Source organism: Chiloscyllium plagiosum, unplaced genomic scaffold (genome assembly GCF_037043375.1).
Source record: "Chiloscyllium plagiosum isolate Xiang-an unplaced genomic scaffold, Cpla_swu_hap1 HiC_scaffold_27, whole genome shotgun sequence".
Lineage (NCBI taxonomy): Eukaryota > Metazoa > Chordata > Chondrichthyes > Orectolobiformes > Hemiscylliidae > Chiloscyllium > Chiloscyllium plagiosum.
The window spans coordinates 8,632,078-8,647,335 of NW_028270165.1; the positions used below are offsets into that span (position 1 = coordinate 8,632,078).

General features: G+C 47.1%; 1 protein-coding gene and 1 long non-coding RNA gene across 2 annotated transcripts in view; both read right to left on the reverse strand.

The window, feature by feature from the left end:
* LOC148143016 (uncharacterized) overlaps positions 1–2,075 on the reverse strand; it is a 37,196-nt gene extending 35,121 nt beyond the window's left edge. The window contains exon 1 of the mRNA XM_087975773.1: positions 1,181–2,075. Coding sequence (XP_087831899.1) covers positions 1,181–2,075 — 895 coding nt within the window. The remainder of the gene's footprint in view (positions 1–1,180) is intronic.
* Positions 2,076–2,145: 70 nt separating this feature from the next.
* LOC148143019 (uncharacterized) overlaps positions 2,146–15,258 on the reverse strand; it is a 29,843-nt gene continuing 16,730 nt past the window's right edge. The window contains exon 3 of the long non-coding RNA XR_015751094.1: positions 2,146–2,483. This is a non-coding gene — a long non-coding RNA (uncharacterized LOC148143019). The remainder of the gene's footprint in view (positions 2,484–15,258) is intronic.

Consider the following 15,258-nt stretch of genomic DNA (forward strand, 5'->3'; position numbering starts at 1 on the left):
AGTGCTTCCAAATAAACCTGTTGGACTTTAACCTGGTGTTGGGTGATTTTTAACTTTATCCACCCTAGTGGACACAGCCCACACCTCCCAGCGCTGCCAGGAAACTGTACAATGCCGATGACGTGATGTAGTACCTGCACTCCTGAAAAATTTACAATTTCTAACAATACTGGCTACTCATTCACTGCTGCAACCGGTACACAACATTGGAAACATAGTACAGGAGGTTATAAGAAATTAGCACAACAGGTCAGGCAGCAACCGAGGAGCAGGAACATCAACGTTGCCCGATATGTCGATTTTCCTGTTCCTTGGATGCTGCCTGACCTGCTGTGCTTTGCCAGCACCACTCTAATCTCCAGCATCTGCAGTTCTCACTTTGACTTGTAAGAAATGAGCAGTTTTAAAACAAAAACCTGTCGCAGTTCAAAGCTCTCAATGAGAGTCTGAGCTCGGTGGGAAGTTCAGGTAATCTTTTTTGCGACCCAACTTTGTTACAGCTTCAGAAGCTCCCAGCAGAAAGGCGTAGAAAAAGTAGCAATTTTTAAACAACAGCTCAAGGTCAAAGTGCACACACCCCCTCCAACCCCTCACTTTCTTCATTATTGGTCACCACCAAGTTGTCCCTTTGTAATTGGATCCTTGGTACAGCCTTAACCCGGAGGAAGTATTGCCTCACTCAGCAATTTCAACCCATACCTTGTCTCCAAGTAAGTTGGACGGGCAGGTGTAGAGTCAACCAGACTGCTGTGGGTCTGGAGTTACGTGTAGGCCAGACTGGGTAAAGGATGCAGCTGGGACGACTGAGTGAATCCTCTCCCACAATGACAGTTTACTTCCCTAAAAAGGAACTGAGTGAACCAGATGGGGGTTTTCTTCCACCCCCAGCCCACCATCAATGGTTTAATCGTTAAATTCCAACCTCCAGATTTCGGACCAAATTCCAATTCCACCATCTGTCGTGGTGGGAATCGAACCGGGATCCCTGGAATTGGGTTGATAGTTCAGTCGGTAATGATGGCCGTTAGTCCTTCAATCCCCCTGCAATGGCATGTGAACTCACAGGTGAGAGAAGCGGGTGAAGGCCTTCCCACACCCGGGACAGCTGAAGGGCCTGTCCCCCTTGTGGACCCGCTGATGCCTAAGCAAGGCAGAGGAATCGTTGAAGGCCTTCCTTCACTCAGGGCAGCTGAAGGGCCTCTCCCCTGTGTGTGGATCCGCCGGTGGGTTAGCAAGTTGGAGGCCTGGGTGAAGGCCTTCCCGCACTGGGGGCAGCTGAAGGGCCTGTCCCTCGTGTGGATCCGCTGGTGGGTCAGCAGAGCAGAGGAATGGCTGAAGGCCTTCCCGCACTGGGGGCAGCTGAAGGGCCGCTCCCCCGTGTGGACCCGCCGGTGGGTCAGCAGGTTGGAAGCCTTGGTAAAGGCCTTCCCGCACTCAGGGCAGCTGAAGGGCCTCTCCCCTGTGTGGACCTGCTGGTGGGTCAGCAGGGTGGAGGCCTGGGTAAAGGCCTTTCCACACTTGGGGCAACTGAAGGGCATCACCCCCGTGTGGATCTGCTGGTGGGTCAGCAGGTTGGAGGCCTTGGTAAAGGCTTTCCCGCACTCAGGGCAGCTGAAGGGCCTCTCCCCTGTGTGGACCCGCTGGTGGGTCAGCAGGTTGGAGGAATTGATGAAGGCCTTCCCACACTTGGGACAGAAGAACGGCCTCTCCCCCGTGTGGATCCGCCAGTGGGTTAGCAGAGCAGAAGAATGGCTGAAGGCCTTCTCGCACTTTGGGCAGCTGAAGGGCCTCTCCCCTGTGTGGACACGCTGGTGGGTCAGCAGGGTGGAGGCCTGGGTAAAGGCCTTCCCACACTCAGGGCAGCTGAAAGGCCTCTCCCCTGTGTGGACCCGCTGGTGGGTCAGCAAGTCGGAGGAACTGATAAAGGCCTTCCCACACTCGGGGCAGCTGAAGGGCCTCTCCCCGGTGTGACTGCGCCGATGAGTCTCCAGAGCAGACGGGACACAGAAGCCTTTCCCACAGTCGTCACACTTCCACAGTTTCTCCACGGGACGGGATTCCTCGGGTTTCTCCATGGCCAAAGCTTCAGCCGCACATAAATGTGTGTACAGCCCCTCCCCGGCGTGAATTCCTCTTTCTGGGCTGTACAACTGTTTCAGACTCCACTCTCCGTGTACCGCAATGGTAGGGTCTCTCAGCCAGTCCCACGGATGCTGAAAACGTACTCAAACAGGAACCACAAAGCTTTGCTCCTTCTCACAGAATCATAGTTGAAAACAATTGTGGTCCCAATGGATTGAGTGACTGTCAGACATTGACGTCAAAGTGAGGACTGCAGACGCTGGAGAGTCAGAGTCAAAAAGTGCAGCGCTGGTAAAGCACGGCAGATCAGGCAGCATCCGAGGAGCAGGAGAGTCAACGTTTTGGGTAGAAGTCCTTCATCTATTAATTTTGAAACTTTCGTCTTCAGATCTTCAAATACTCTGTAAAAAAAGAGATTACAAATGTCTCACTGTCAGTCCAGCGTGGGAATTCTGAACAAGCAATTCTACTTTCTGTGGAACATTCTTTTCTTTTATTATTCCACAAAATTGAAAGCACCATCCCACTCTCTCTCCCCCTCTGTTCTCACTCCGTTCTAACTAATTCTCCTGAAGGTGCTGATTCAGGATCTCACAGGGGCAGAAAAGCAAAAACATTAAGACTGACACGGGGAGAATTTTGGATAACTCCACCAGAAAGTTAATATCTTTCACAACATTGGGATACTGCTGAGAGTGAGCAGGTCTGATTTTGGGAAGCAAAACAAAAGTTCTCTTTTCTTTAGAGAATCCCCACAGTGTGGAAGCAGGCCACTCGGCCCAAATATTCCACACTGTCCCTCCGAAGGGTAACCCAGCCACACCCATTCCCTTACCCCTATTGCTCAGCATTTACCCCCTAATTAATGTGCCTAACCTGCATGTCCCTGGGCATTATGTAATTTAGCACGGTCAATCCATCTTAACCTGGACAAAGTTAAAAATCACACAACATCGGGTTATAGTTCAACAGGTTTATTTGGAAGCACTCGCTTTCAGAGCGCTGATCCTTCATCAGGGGACTGTGGATGAATAAGATCATAAGGGTGGCACGGTGGTTAGCACTGCTGCCTCACAGTGCCAGAGACCCGGGTTCAATCCCTGCCTCGGGCAACTGTCTGTGTGGAGTTTGCATTCTCCCCGTGTCTGTGTGGGCACCCTCTGGGTGCTTCGGTTTCCTCCCACAGTCCAAAGATGTGCAGGTTATGTGAATTGGCCATGCTAAATTGCCTGTAGTGTTAGGTGAAGGGGTAAATGTAGGGGAATGGGTCTGGGTGGGTTGCTCTTCGGAGGGTCGGTGTGGACTTGTTGGGCTGAAGGGCCTGTTTCCATACGAAGTAATCTAATCTGAGACACAGAATTCATAGGAAAACATTATAGTGTCCTGCCACTGAAATGATGTATTGAACAAAACTGGATTATTAAGTCTTTCATCTTTTAGAATGGTTTCCAGTTATTATTACCATGTAAATCCCAGAAGTTCTTGTAGGTCACTTTCTCAAGATAACTTGATTTTGTCAGGTGAATTGGCCATGCTAAATTGCCCGTAGTGTTAGGTAAAGGGGTAAATGTAGGGGTATGGGTGGGTTACGCTTCGGCGGGTCGGTGTGGACTTGTTGGGCCGAAGGGCCTGTTTCCACACTGTAAGTAATCTAATCTAATCTAAAGTAATCTAATCTAATCTATAGCAAAATGTGACATCTCAGCTCAGACAATGCATTAAAGGTGCGAGGTCAGAGTCTGTCTGTTTCCCAATCTTGAGTCAGACTAGTTCTATTTCCAAAGCAGAATTTACAAACTATTACATGGATTGACTGCCTGCAGATTGTGCATTTTTTGAGCAAAATAGAATGTATATGCATTTATCATTCTCCAAGTTCAAATTCACCCCCATGGACTTAAAAGTCTGTATGTGCATGAGAGAAAAAGAAAAGTCTATTTCTGTGCTGTATATTTCTGTGCCTGTTTGATAACAGTCATGATTTAGAGATGCCGGTGTTGGACTGGGGTGGACAAAGTTAAAAATCACACAACACCAGGTTATAGTCCAACAGGTTTAATTGGAAGCACACTAGCTTTCGGAGTGACGCTCCTTCATCAGGTGGTAGTGGAGGGCTCAATCCTAACACAGAATGTATAGCAACAATTTACAGTGTGATGTAACTGAAATTATACATTGCAAAATTGATTGTCTGTTAAGCCTTTTATCTGTTAGAATACAGTGATAGTTTCACTTCTTTCATGTGTAAATCACAAAACCTTTTTTTTTAAAAAAAGTTGCATTCTCGGGTTAGCATTCTCAGGACAGGCAGCAGAGAAAAGTGTTCGAGCAGAGGCTGATAGCTAAGTTCGGTACCCATAGGGAGGGCCTCAACCGGGATCTTGGGTTCATGTCACATTACAGATGACCACCATTGCACTATACGCACACACACAGATACTCCTACACACACACACAGACAGACACACACACACACCCTTACAGACACACACACTCCCACATTCACCCCCTCACAGACTTAAGACACTCTGCACTCACTACACACACACACACACACACACACACACACACTTTCTCACACTCTCAACCCCCAACCCAGACAGACAAAGACCCACATGCACACATACGTCTATTTTACTGCTCCTCGGATGCTGCCTGAACTGCTGTGCTCTTTCATCACCACTTATCCAGAATCTGTCATAGTGACATGTTACAGTGACTTTCCATCTGTTTTTACTGGGGCTTGTGCTTTTTACCCTCACTGTTTTTTTAATTCCTGTGCTGTTTACCCTTTGCTGTTACTTGTGCAATTGCCTAGGGTAGTGTGTAAATACTAGTGAAGGAGATTATGCACCAGCATGTATATGTTACCCAGTCACTGAAGGGGCAGGACCTGTTCAGAATGGTTAGTAAAGCATGTGATGCACCAACCCTTGTTAACATGGATATAGTTTGTTATTTGTCAAAGTATACTTTTTATTATTTAGAGCCATAGAGTTGTACAGCTCGGAAACAGATCCTTTGGTCCAACCCGTCCATGCCGACCAGGTATCCTAACTCAGTGTCGAGAGTGTAGTGCTGGAAAAGCACAGGTCAGGCAGCATGCAAGCAGCAGGAGAATCAACATTTCGGGCATAAGCCTTTCATCACGAGGGTTGGTGGCAGGGAGGAGCGGAAGGGAGGGGGAAGGACTGGGAAGGGAGTTGGGGATGGGAAGGGAGGTTATTTGAATTGGAGAACGCAATGTTGAGTCCTCTGGGCTGTGGACTGTTCAGGAGGAAGGTGAGGTGTTGTTCCTCCAATTTGCGGCTTAGTTTGTCGTGGCAATGGAGGAGGCCAAAGATGGTCATGTCAGAAAGGGAGTGGGAACGGAAATGAAAACGGGTGGTCCGTACGGCCTCTGCAGACCCGGCTGCAATGCCTGGCGAACCATTCCCCAAGTTTACGCTTGGTCTTCCCAATGTAGAGAAGACCACAGTTGGCAAAAACATGGCAAATGCAGTACCACAATGTGAAGTCATAGCTTTTGTTTAAATGGAGATGTATTTGGATGTGGAGGAAGTGAGAACTGCAGATGCTAGAGATCAGAGTCAGAAAGTGTGGTGCAGGAAAAGCACAGCAGGTCAAGCAGCATCCAAGGAGGAGACTCGACATTTCGGGCACAGGCCCTTCATCAGGAATGGCGTGTGGGTGTACAAAGTGGCCTCAGCGCCCTCCTACACCAGTCAATGCCACTCATCAGACAGATGCAGCAAGCAATCAGCAAGAGGAATTGAGTTCAGAATTGGGGATATCTCCCTGCAGTTAGGGGGTCCTTGAATATATTCAAGGCTGAGTTCATCTGATTTTGGAACAACACAGAAGTGGATGTTTATGGGGGAAGGCAATAAAATGGTTTTAAGACCAGTACAGAACAGTGACAGAGTCAGACAGCACAGAAACAGACCCTTCAGACCAACTAGTCCATGCGGATTGTGTTCTCAAACCAAACTAGTCCCAGCTGCCTGTGTTTGGCTCATATCCCTCCAAACCTTTCCTATTCACGATACATAATCAAAACATTGTAACTGTATCTGCATCCACCACTTCCTCTGGACATTCATCCCACACACGAACCACTCTATGAAAAAAATGATGCCCCCGAAGACTTTTTAAAATCTTTCTCCACTCACGTTCAAAATTTGCTTTGTAATCTTGAAACCACCACCCGAAGGAAATGACACCTGCCATTCAGCTCATCTATCCCCCCCCCCCCCCATGATTTTATAAACCTCGATAAGGTCACCTCTCAACCGTATATGCTCCAGTGCAAATGTCCAGCCTATCCACCTCGATTGTAGGTAGATCCATATCCAGTTATGATGTGTTCAATACTGGTGCAGGGTCAAAAGACCAAATGGCCAACTCCTGCTCCCATTCTCTCTCTCTGTGTCCTGGACAGCAAGAGACCATAGGACATAGAAGCAGAAATGAGGCCATTCAGCCCATCAGGTCTGCTCATACCATTTAATTGCAGCCAATACGTTTCTCAACCCTATTCTCCCACTTTTAGAAAAGTGAAAACTGAGGGAGTGTGTGGGATGGAGATATTTAGCTTCTAGGGAATAAGAGAGGAAAGAGAGTTCACTATAAATTAGAATTGATTGGATTGGCCGAGCAGTGGCAGATGCAATTTAATTTAGAGAAATGTCAGGCTTGAATTTTGGTCAAGCAGGACTGACACAGTCAAGGGGGATGTTGCAGAATAAAGACACCTTGGAGTGCAGGTTCATAGTTCCTTGAAAGTGGAGTCACAGGTCGATAGGATAGTGAAGGCGGCATTTGGTATGCTTTCCTTTATTGGTCAGAGTATTGAATATCGGCGTTGGGACATCATGTTGTGGCTATACATTATTTTGGCCTATTTTGGAATACTGCGTTCAGTTCTGGTCTCCCAGATATAGGAAAGAACTTGTGAAACTTTGAAAGGGGTTGGAAAGCTTTACAAGACTGTTACCGGAGTTGGAGAGGATGAGTAAGCCAGGGAAATTTTCACTGAAGCATCGGAGGCCGAGGGGTAATCTTGTCGACATTTATAAGGGGCATGGATAGGGTGAATACCCAAGGTCTTCTCCCCAGGGCAGGGGAGTCCAAACTCGAGGGCATATGTTAGAAGTGAGAGGAGAAAGATTTAAAAGGGACCTCAGGGACAACGTTTTCACGCAGAGGGTGGTGCATGTATAAAATGAGCTGCCAGGGGAAGTGGTGGAGGCTGGTACAATTACAACATTTAAAAAGCATCTGAGTGCGTACATAAATTGGAAGGGTTGAAAAGGACATGGGCCACATGCTGGCAAATGGGAATCGATTGATTTCAGATATCTGGTTGGCATGGACGAGTTGGGTCGAACTGTCTGTTTCCATGGTGGAGGACTCTAATCATCTTTGGTGAAAGCAGAAATATAGTGTGAAGACTGGACTTTCAGAGCAGCTTTCATAGATGCTTTGCCCTTACTGGGACCGGAAGAAGTTACAATGAAATCTTTCATTTGTGAGACAGCAAGCAACTAAATTAGTACATCCGGGATTTTGGTGGAAAGTGGGAATTCGTTGCACTGTGGGGATGAAGCCATACCCTATCCAGTTATTTCTGCTGATGGTTTAGACTAGGCCAAAGGATTTGGAGGATGGGATTTAGAACACAGATGAGGAGGAACTACTTTTCCAGGAGAGTAGTGAATCTATGGAATTCTCTGCCCAAGGAAGCAGGAGAGGCAGCTTCATTACAAATATTCAAGACACAGTTGGATGGGTTTTTGCATGGTAGGGGAATAAAGGGTAGTTGGGATAATGCAGGGAGGAGAAGCTGAGATGATGTAAAGCTCAGCCATGATCTTAACGATGGTGGAACAGGCTGGACGGGCCAAATGGCCTACTCCTGCTTCTCTTACTATGAAACTATAACCCTGCATTTCCAATTGGCTAACCCACCTAACCTGCACATCCCTGGACACTCTGGGCAATTTAGCATGGCCAATCCAAATCAAGGCTGGTGAGTGATGTGGAAAACGATCAGAACTAAAGAAAGGGACAAAGAGAGAAAATATACCAGCGATCAAAACTGGATTCTAAGGATCACAAAAACTGAAACTAAAAACGGTGTGTCTGAAAGTGTGATGCATTGTAACAAAAGTGAATGAATTGACTGCACACATTGAAGAGAATAATTATGATCAGAGACTCCTTACAGAGACCCGCCTTCAGGATGGCAGAAATTAGATCCTGAATATACAGGGTTTGGTCAAATGGGAAGCTAGGTAAAGGTAGAGGGTTGGCACTGCTAATCAAAGCACTGACCACAGGGTAGTCTGGTGTCAGCTCGGATTTCAGGTCCTGATTTCTCTGTCCCCTGTTGATCTCCCTGTTCCCACAGAGCAAGATGTGTGTCTGTTCTCTGCTCTGCTGGATTTCTGCTCAAGCTCTGACCCCCTGCTACACCTTCCGGAACAATAAAACATTCAGTCCATTGAGACCCAACCCACAATTGACCAGCCTGTCAACCATCCAGACGTGGAGTGTAGTCATAGCAGGGTTAACAAGCAAATAAAATGAAACAAAACTAGAAATAAATAAGTGCTTGTGTTTAATGTTTGTTCATTGGGAAGTGTATTGGAAAATTAACATTTATTGTGAAATCTATAAAAGCATAGGGGAACAAAGAAGTAAGGGCCTGACTTTGCAGAGGGCAAGCATTGCAGACAGACAGGAAAATGTAAAGTTAAACCGACCTAACAGTAGACTTTCAAGGCCAGTAAACTACTATATCAACAGTCAAGTAATGAGAAAAACAATTCCATATATGGAAAGGAACTCGAGTGTTCCAGGCTCCTAGCCTTGAGGTGTTGATAAGGAAAAGTGAATTATATTATAAAGGGAATATGGGAAAGCTATCAGGCACCCCTTACATGAGGCGTCTTGCCAATGTATCACGTCCCTTTGCAGAGGTTAAAAATAAACTTTTTCTTTGCTCTTGCTAATAGTCGAGTCGATTTAATTTGCATGATAGTAAACTTGGGGGCTCGCCCAGGACCCCGCAACTGGGGAAGATTCTGAAGATTCCAAGGAGGTGTAGGCGCCAGCGCATTGAAGGACTTTCACTTCATCTCGAGCGCTAAATTGGCCCCTTTCGCAAGAGGGTTGGGAATCTGTGGATCATCCTGGCGCCGGGATCCGAATCAAATAGGTTCCTGGTAAGAGTCGTGGTTTAAGTAATCCTACATCGAGACTCGTTCTAAGAGAATAAATAAATCAGGAGGAGGGTCCAGTGAACTCTTGCGTGGTATTAGAGTAAAACTCAAGAGAAAGGATTGCTGTCTCTAGAGTGTTTAAGAGAGAGCAGGTTTAAGGGTGGTTTTAGCCCTGGAACCACCACTGGCTGAGTTGGACTTGCCCGGATGCGCCCAATGAGAGGGAACCTCAGGAGATAAAAGTCATATTAGCAAAAAAAAAGATAGAGACAGACAGAGAGAGAGAGAGAGAGAGAGAGAGAGACAGAGAGACAGAGACATTCCCAGTATGAATGGACATGACCAAAATTGCAATGTGTAAACAACACAAAGGTGAGACAGTGTCCCAGTACCTTCCGCGCCTCACTCTAATCCATAATGCCTGGAGTGGACTGACACCACCCGAGGACATAACGACGGCAGAAATCACACCGTATGAGGCACACCTGAGCAACAGCTTCATCAATGGAATGAAGGACAAAATAGCAAAAAAAGGTAAAAGACACATTTATTACCTGGGACACGGGAAAGCTCAATTTGATAGAACAACACGCGATACATGCTGAAAAATTGCTGGCTCAAGAGAAGGATAAGCTCAGCTTGCTATGATGCAAATGGTCGCCCAGCCGTTGGAGGGAGATGCTGTGGGAAAAGGGAGAGGCAGAGGTGGAGGTCACGGAAGAGGGGCTGGCAGAGGTAGATCTGGCAGGTGCTTTGTTTGTGGAACAATGGACCACCGGGCAAGGCAGTGCCCACACAGACAGCCTCAGTCAGCCCTGGAGGCTGGACAGCAGGGTGACTGACGGGGGAAGGCTAAGATGGAGGTGGGCAGCCCACAAGGGACAGTTAAGCCTCTTTCCTTTATTCTTGGCAATGAAGACTCGCTTATGCTAATCTCTTCTACTAACCTTACAGGCACTGAAACATGTCCCACCTCCACAGTGAGTGCTGAGATTGCGGAGCGTGGACCATACGTTCACTATAACATTGATGCGTATAAGTTGATGCCTACCTCTATGTCATACGTGGAACGTACACCAGTTACCTTTTTGGTAGGTACAGGGGCAACATATTCAGTCCTTAAAATCAAGCCAGTTCAGAGAGTCAACGCAAATAAAGATGAGTGGAAGGTTCCTGGACTCAATGGGTGCATCAGGAGTTGTGATAAGAGTGGGGTTTACCACATCCCTATTGTGCAAAACCAGTAATTGGGAAACATTCCAATTCTCAGTTTTGTTATCGGAATTCTGTCCTTTAAATCTGATGGCTCAGGATCTCAGTGAGACTGGGGTTGGATTTGCTCAGTATCCCGACAGGCTTGCAGGTAATACGAAAAGATGATTTACCAGTGCAGGCTGTAAAATACAACTCACGACCCCTGATGTATGTCTATGAATGACGATTAAGCCAGACAGCGATAAGTTCAGTGAGCGATTCACTCGCCCTGGAAGCAAGTAACCATGTTCATCCTATTAACACCGATTTTCTCGCTGGGGATATGCTGCACTGCACAGCACACATACACCGCAATATCCCTGACAAATCATATGGGAAGGATTGGTTCAGGAGACGGGTTAAACCAGATCAATTGTCATTGTGCGAATTTCATTGGAATGACGACAGATGTGCAGTCAGTGTGAACTTATCTAAGGTCTCTGTGATGGCAAGGAGAACCTATCTTTTTGACGTGGAAGGCTCTTTTTCTCATGTGTCATTGGCGAAAGCGTCCGGCAATGGGTGGCAGGATTTGGGACCATGGGTACGAAAGGCATAAAAAACAAAAAGATTGGGTCTTGAGGGACGATGTGGGTATCTGGTTCAGTGAAGATATGTGGACATAGAGGAAGAAACTAAATTGGCTAACTCAGGCAGATAGGGCAGTCCAGGTAACCCCGGCTAGCCCTGGAGAGCCTAGGAAGGTAGCCTTATACTATATTGGCATTTTGCTAAAGTAGAAATCTCGGACCCAAGATTGAGAAAGGTCCCTACTGAGCTGTGGGCAAAAGGCAAACATGACGTGGGGCTCATATGAGGCTGTGAACCCATACAAATAACCCCCAAGGCTGAGTATCGGCCTTGCAGAGCACAACGCCCGTTAAAACCCGAGGCTATCGAAGGAATTACTCCAGTCTTTGAATCCCTCCTAAAGGCTGAAGTGATAATCCCCGGTGAAAACTCACTAGCGAGAACACCCATTTTTCCAGTCAAAAACGCAAATATTCCGGGTGAACCAGAGGAATGGAGGTTTGTTTAAGACCTGCAGGCAGTCAATAACGCTGTTGTTCCACACGCCCCAAATGTTCCCAACTATATAACCTCACATTCCACCAGACAGTAAATGGTTCTCTGTTGTGGATTTAGCAAATGCTTTCTTTAGTGTAACCAGTACACCCAGAGAGTCAATCTGGTTCACTTTTTCATTCAAAGGAAAATCGTATACCTTCACGTGACTTTGTCAAGGTTACTGTGAGTCCCCCCACCATATATAATGAGGCTCTACGCAGGAGTCTAGAGTCTCTTGTTTTAACCCCAGGGTCAGCGCTTCTGCTGTATGTAGATGATTGCTTAATAGCAGCACCAACAGAGGAACAATGTGAGAAAGATACCCTTGCATTGCTCTGCCATCCAGCAAGGGAAGGGCACAAAGCTAGTCTCGCAAAGCTACAATTTGTGCAACAACTGGTGAAGTTCTTAGGTCACTTAATATCTGAACAAGGGAAGGCCATTGGTCAAGACAGAGTTCAAGCAATCCAGCAAATTCCAAAGCCTCACACGAAGAAACAATTGCTGTCCTTTTTGGGCATGTGCTCCTACTGTAGAATGTTTATCCACATTACACAACCCTTGAGGCATCCCTAAGTGACATAGCCCATGGCAAAGGGTTGCTGAGCCAGAGTCCGTTGCAGTGGACCCCAGAGGCCAAGAGTGCCTTTGCTGAATTGAAAAAGGCCCTCCAAACTACACAGACACCGGGGATTCCGAATCCAAACAAGCCTTTTGTACAAACGGTAGATGAGAAGCGTGGCTGCATGACATCTCTGCTGTTGCAGGATCATGGGGCAAAATTGAGGCCGGTAGCTTATTTTTCGACAAAACTAAACCCCATAGTGGCAGGATTGCCGAAATATCTGCGAGCTGTGGCTGCAGCTGAAAAGGGTGTTGTAGCGTCCAGGGACAAAGTCGGCTATAGTGTATTAACCCTACTGGCCCCACATGCAGTATCTTTACTGTTACCCAAAGGGTAGTCAAAGCGGGATCACTCCCTTCTCATCTGTCAGCGCAAGTAGCAGAGCTGATAGCCAAATTACATGTCTCAGTCAAAGCAAAGGAAAGGACAGTGAATATTTACACAGACAGCAGATATGCATTTGGGGTTGTACATGATTTTGGAACTCTATGGAAACACAGGGGCTTCTTGACCTCCTCTGGAAAGCCCATCACGCACCCTGGCCTGATGTCTGACCTCCTGGAAGCGGTCCTATTGCCCAAATCACTCGCTGTGTGGAAGTGTGAAGCCCACACAAAAAATAACGATTCCATTTCTCAAGGCAATATGAAGGCAGACTCAGCAGCAAGGACAGCAGCCGCCAAGTGATCAGTTTGACGTGTGTATGACAAAACTTTGTGCCCCAACAACAGACATATGGAAGTTACAGTCACAGGCCACGCCGGAGGAGAAGCATGAGTGGACAAGGGCAGGATGCAGCATGAAGGAAGGGGCGTGGTGTGGCCCCAATCGTAAACCCTGTCTACCGCGATCATTATTCCCATTCTAAGCCATTCTATGACACGGTAATGACCATGTGTCAGAAACCGGGGATGGGGGAGGTGGAGATGTACACTACGGGATTGGCTCACTACTACTAGAAATATTTTGAATGATGTGTTATCTGTGCCACTATTAGTGTGGGGAAGGGAATACAGATGAGTCAGGCAGCACACCCCCAACCCCAAAGACCCTTGGAACATTTATGGTTGGATTTTATTGAACTAACACACAACTGAGGGAAAAGGTATTGCCTGGTAATAGTTGGTATGTTTTCCAAATGGGTGGAAGCATTCCCCACGTCTAAACAGATGACAGTGTCGTAGCCAAGGCTTTGCTAACTGAACTAATTCCAAGATGGGGCATCCCTGAAAGGCTTAGTAGTGACAATGGGACACCATTTGTCAATAATGCCTTACAGCAGATCAGTGATTACTTGGGAATAAATATGAGACAACACTGTGCCTACCACCCAGCGAGCGATGGTACAGTGGAAAGAGAAAATGCTACCCTAAAAAATAAATTGACAAAATGCTGTGAGGAACTCGGGGTGACATGGACAAAGGCATTTCCAATTGTGCTAATGTATATGAGATCTAAAAGGAGAGGAAGACCCAATCTTAGCCCGTTTGAGATTTTGTTTGGTAGGCCGCCCAATACAGGAGTTGGCCCAAGACCTAAAGCAAGACAAATAACAGACCACAGTGAGGATGAGATGTTGTGTTACTGTATAAAACTCTAGACTTTTGTCTCAAATACAGAATCAAGTGAAGGCAGCACTACCCCAACCAGCAGGAGGGAAGCTGCACGATCTAGAACCTGGAGACTGGATAGTGATGAAAGGCTTCAAGAGGAAAAGCTGGAAGGCAAAGAGGCAGCTGGGGCCATTTCAAGTGCTCCTTACAACACAGACAGCTGTTAAGATCACCGAAAGAACCACATGGATACACGCCAGCCATTGCAAATGTGTAGCTGGACCTGAGGAGACATCGGACAGCACCGGAACCAAATAAGTGCAAGCAGTGAAACTCCGATAACCAGATTGGACTTATATACATGGGGATTGTAAGGTTGCTAGATGCCTCATATAAATTTGGGGCTGCCCCAGCTCACATTATCAGTAAGCGCCCTGGCAGGACTATTCCCAAGGGCAGGGGCATCTGAGATACAGCTGCAGACAGTAATCATAACCGAGGGTGCTAAGGGGACCTTTAAATGCGACCCATGGCTGTTTAGTAACCAGGATGACTATAAATGGGATGATAAATATTTATGCAGGGATCCGTGTGTCCCAGTGACTGGCACTTAATAGTGGTCACCATGGCTACAGGGACACCTGACACGGGAAATAGGTATTCTATTATCAAGGAAGGAGGTCCCAAGACACGGGTAATAATAACCAAGACTCAGAAGAATGATGAGGGTGTCTGGTGGTGTGGAATAGATAGCCCCTTCTCCGACATTTATAGAAAGGTGAATATAGTGGTACAGTTCCCCTCCCCACCAACCCGGCAGAAGGTCCGACAGAAGATAGTAGCACCAGGGCACGGCAACCAAACAAACCAAATCATGGACATAACCCCAAGCAGGGCAAAGGGCATTAATGTCACACCAGAACCTAGAGGGAGTCAGTCAGGGCTCAGGACCGAGTCTAACTCGGTAGTGGAATTGGCCCTCCATGAGATAAATGGTGTAAATGCGACGCCAGTAGGTTGGGAGGTGCGAAGGGCCATCGCTAGATGTGAAGGGAACAGAGCTTGTGCCTTGGCCCAAATACAACACCGGAGATTAGAGGTTGGCTACCCTTGTTGGATATGTTTGCACACAGCCCAATGGTGGACTGCCGAACCAATAATAGAGCCCGGCAAGAAATGCTAGCTGCCTGCTTCTGCGGGCAGCGACTACCCTGACCCTGATAGGGGGAGCAATAAGGGCAAAACTCGCGCCAGCACCCGAACGCAAGGCTAACTGCAGTCCCAAGGCTGACACGCTCCCAACCACAGCCTTCCATATAGTGGAAGGCAGGGGAGAAACATGTATTTGCACAAATCAGGGGAGACTCCATTTGGGGATCTCCCAATGTATGATGACATTGTACTTGAACAACGATTATTGCTCAGCAACCTACGCAAATGGTACAATCAA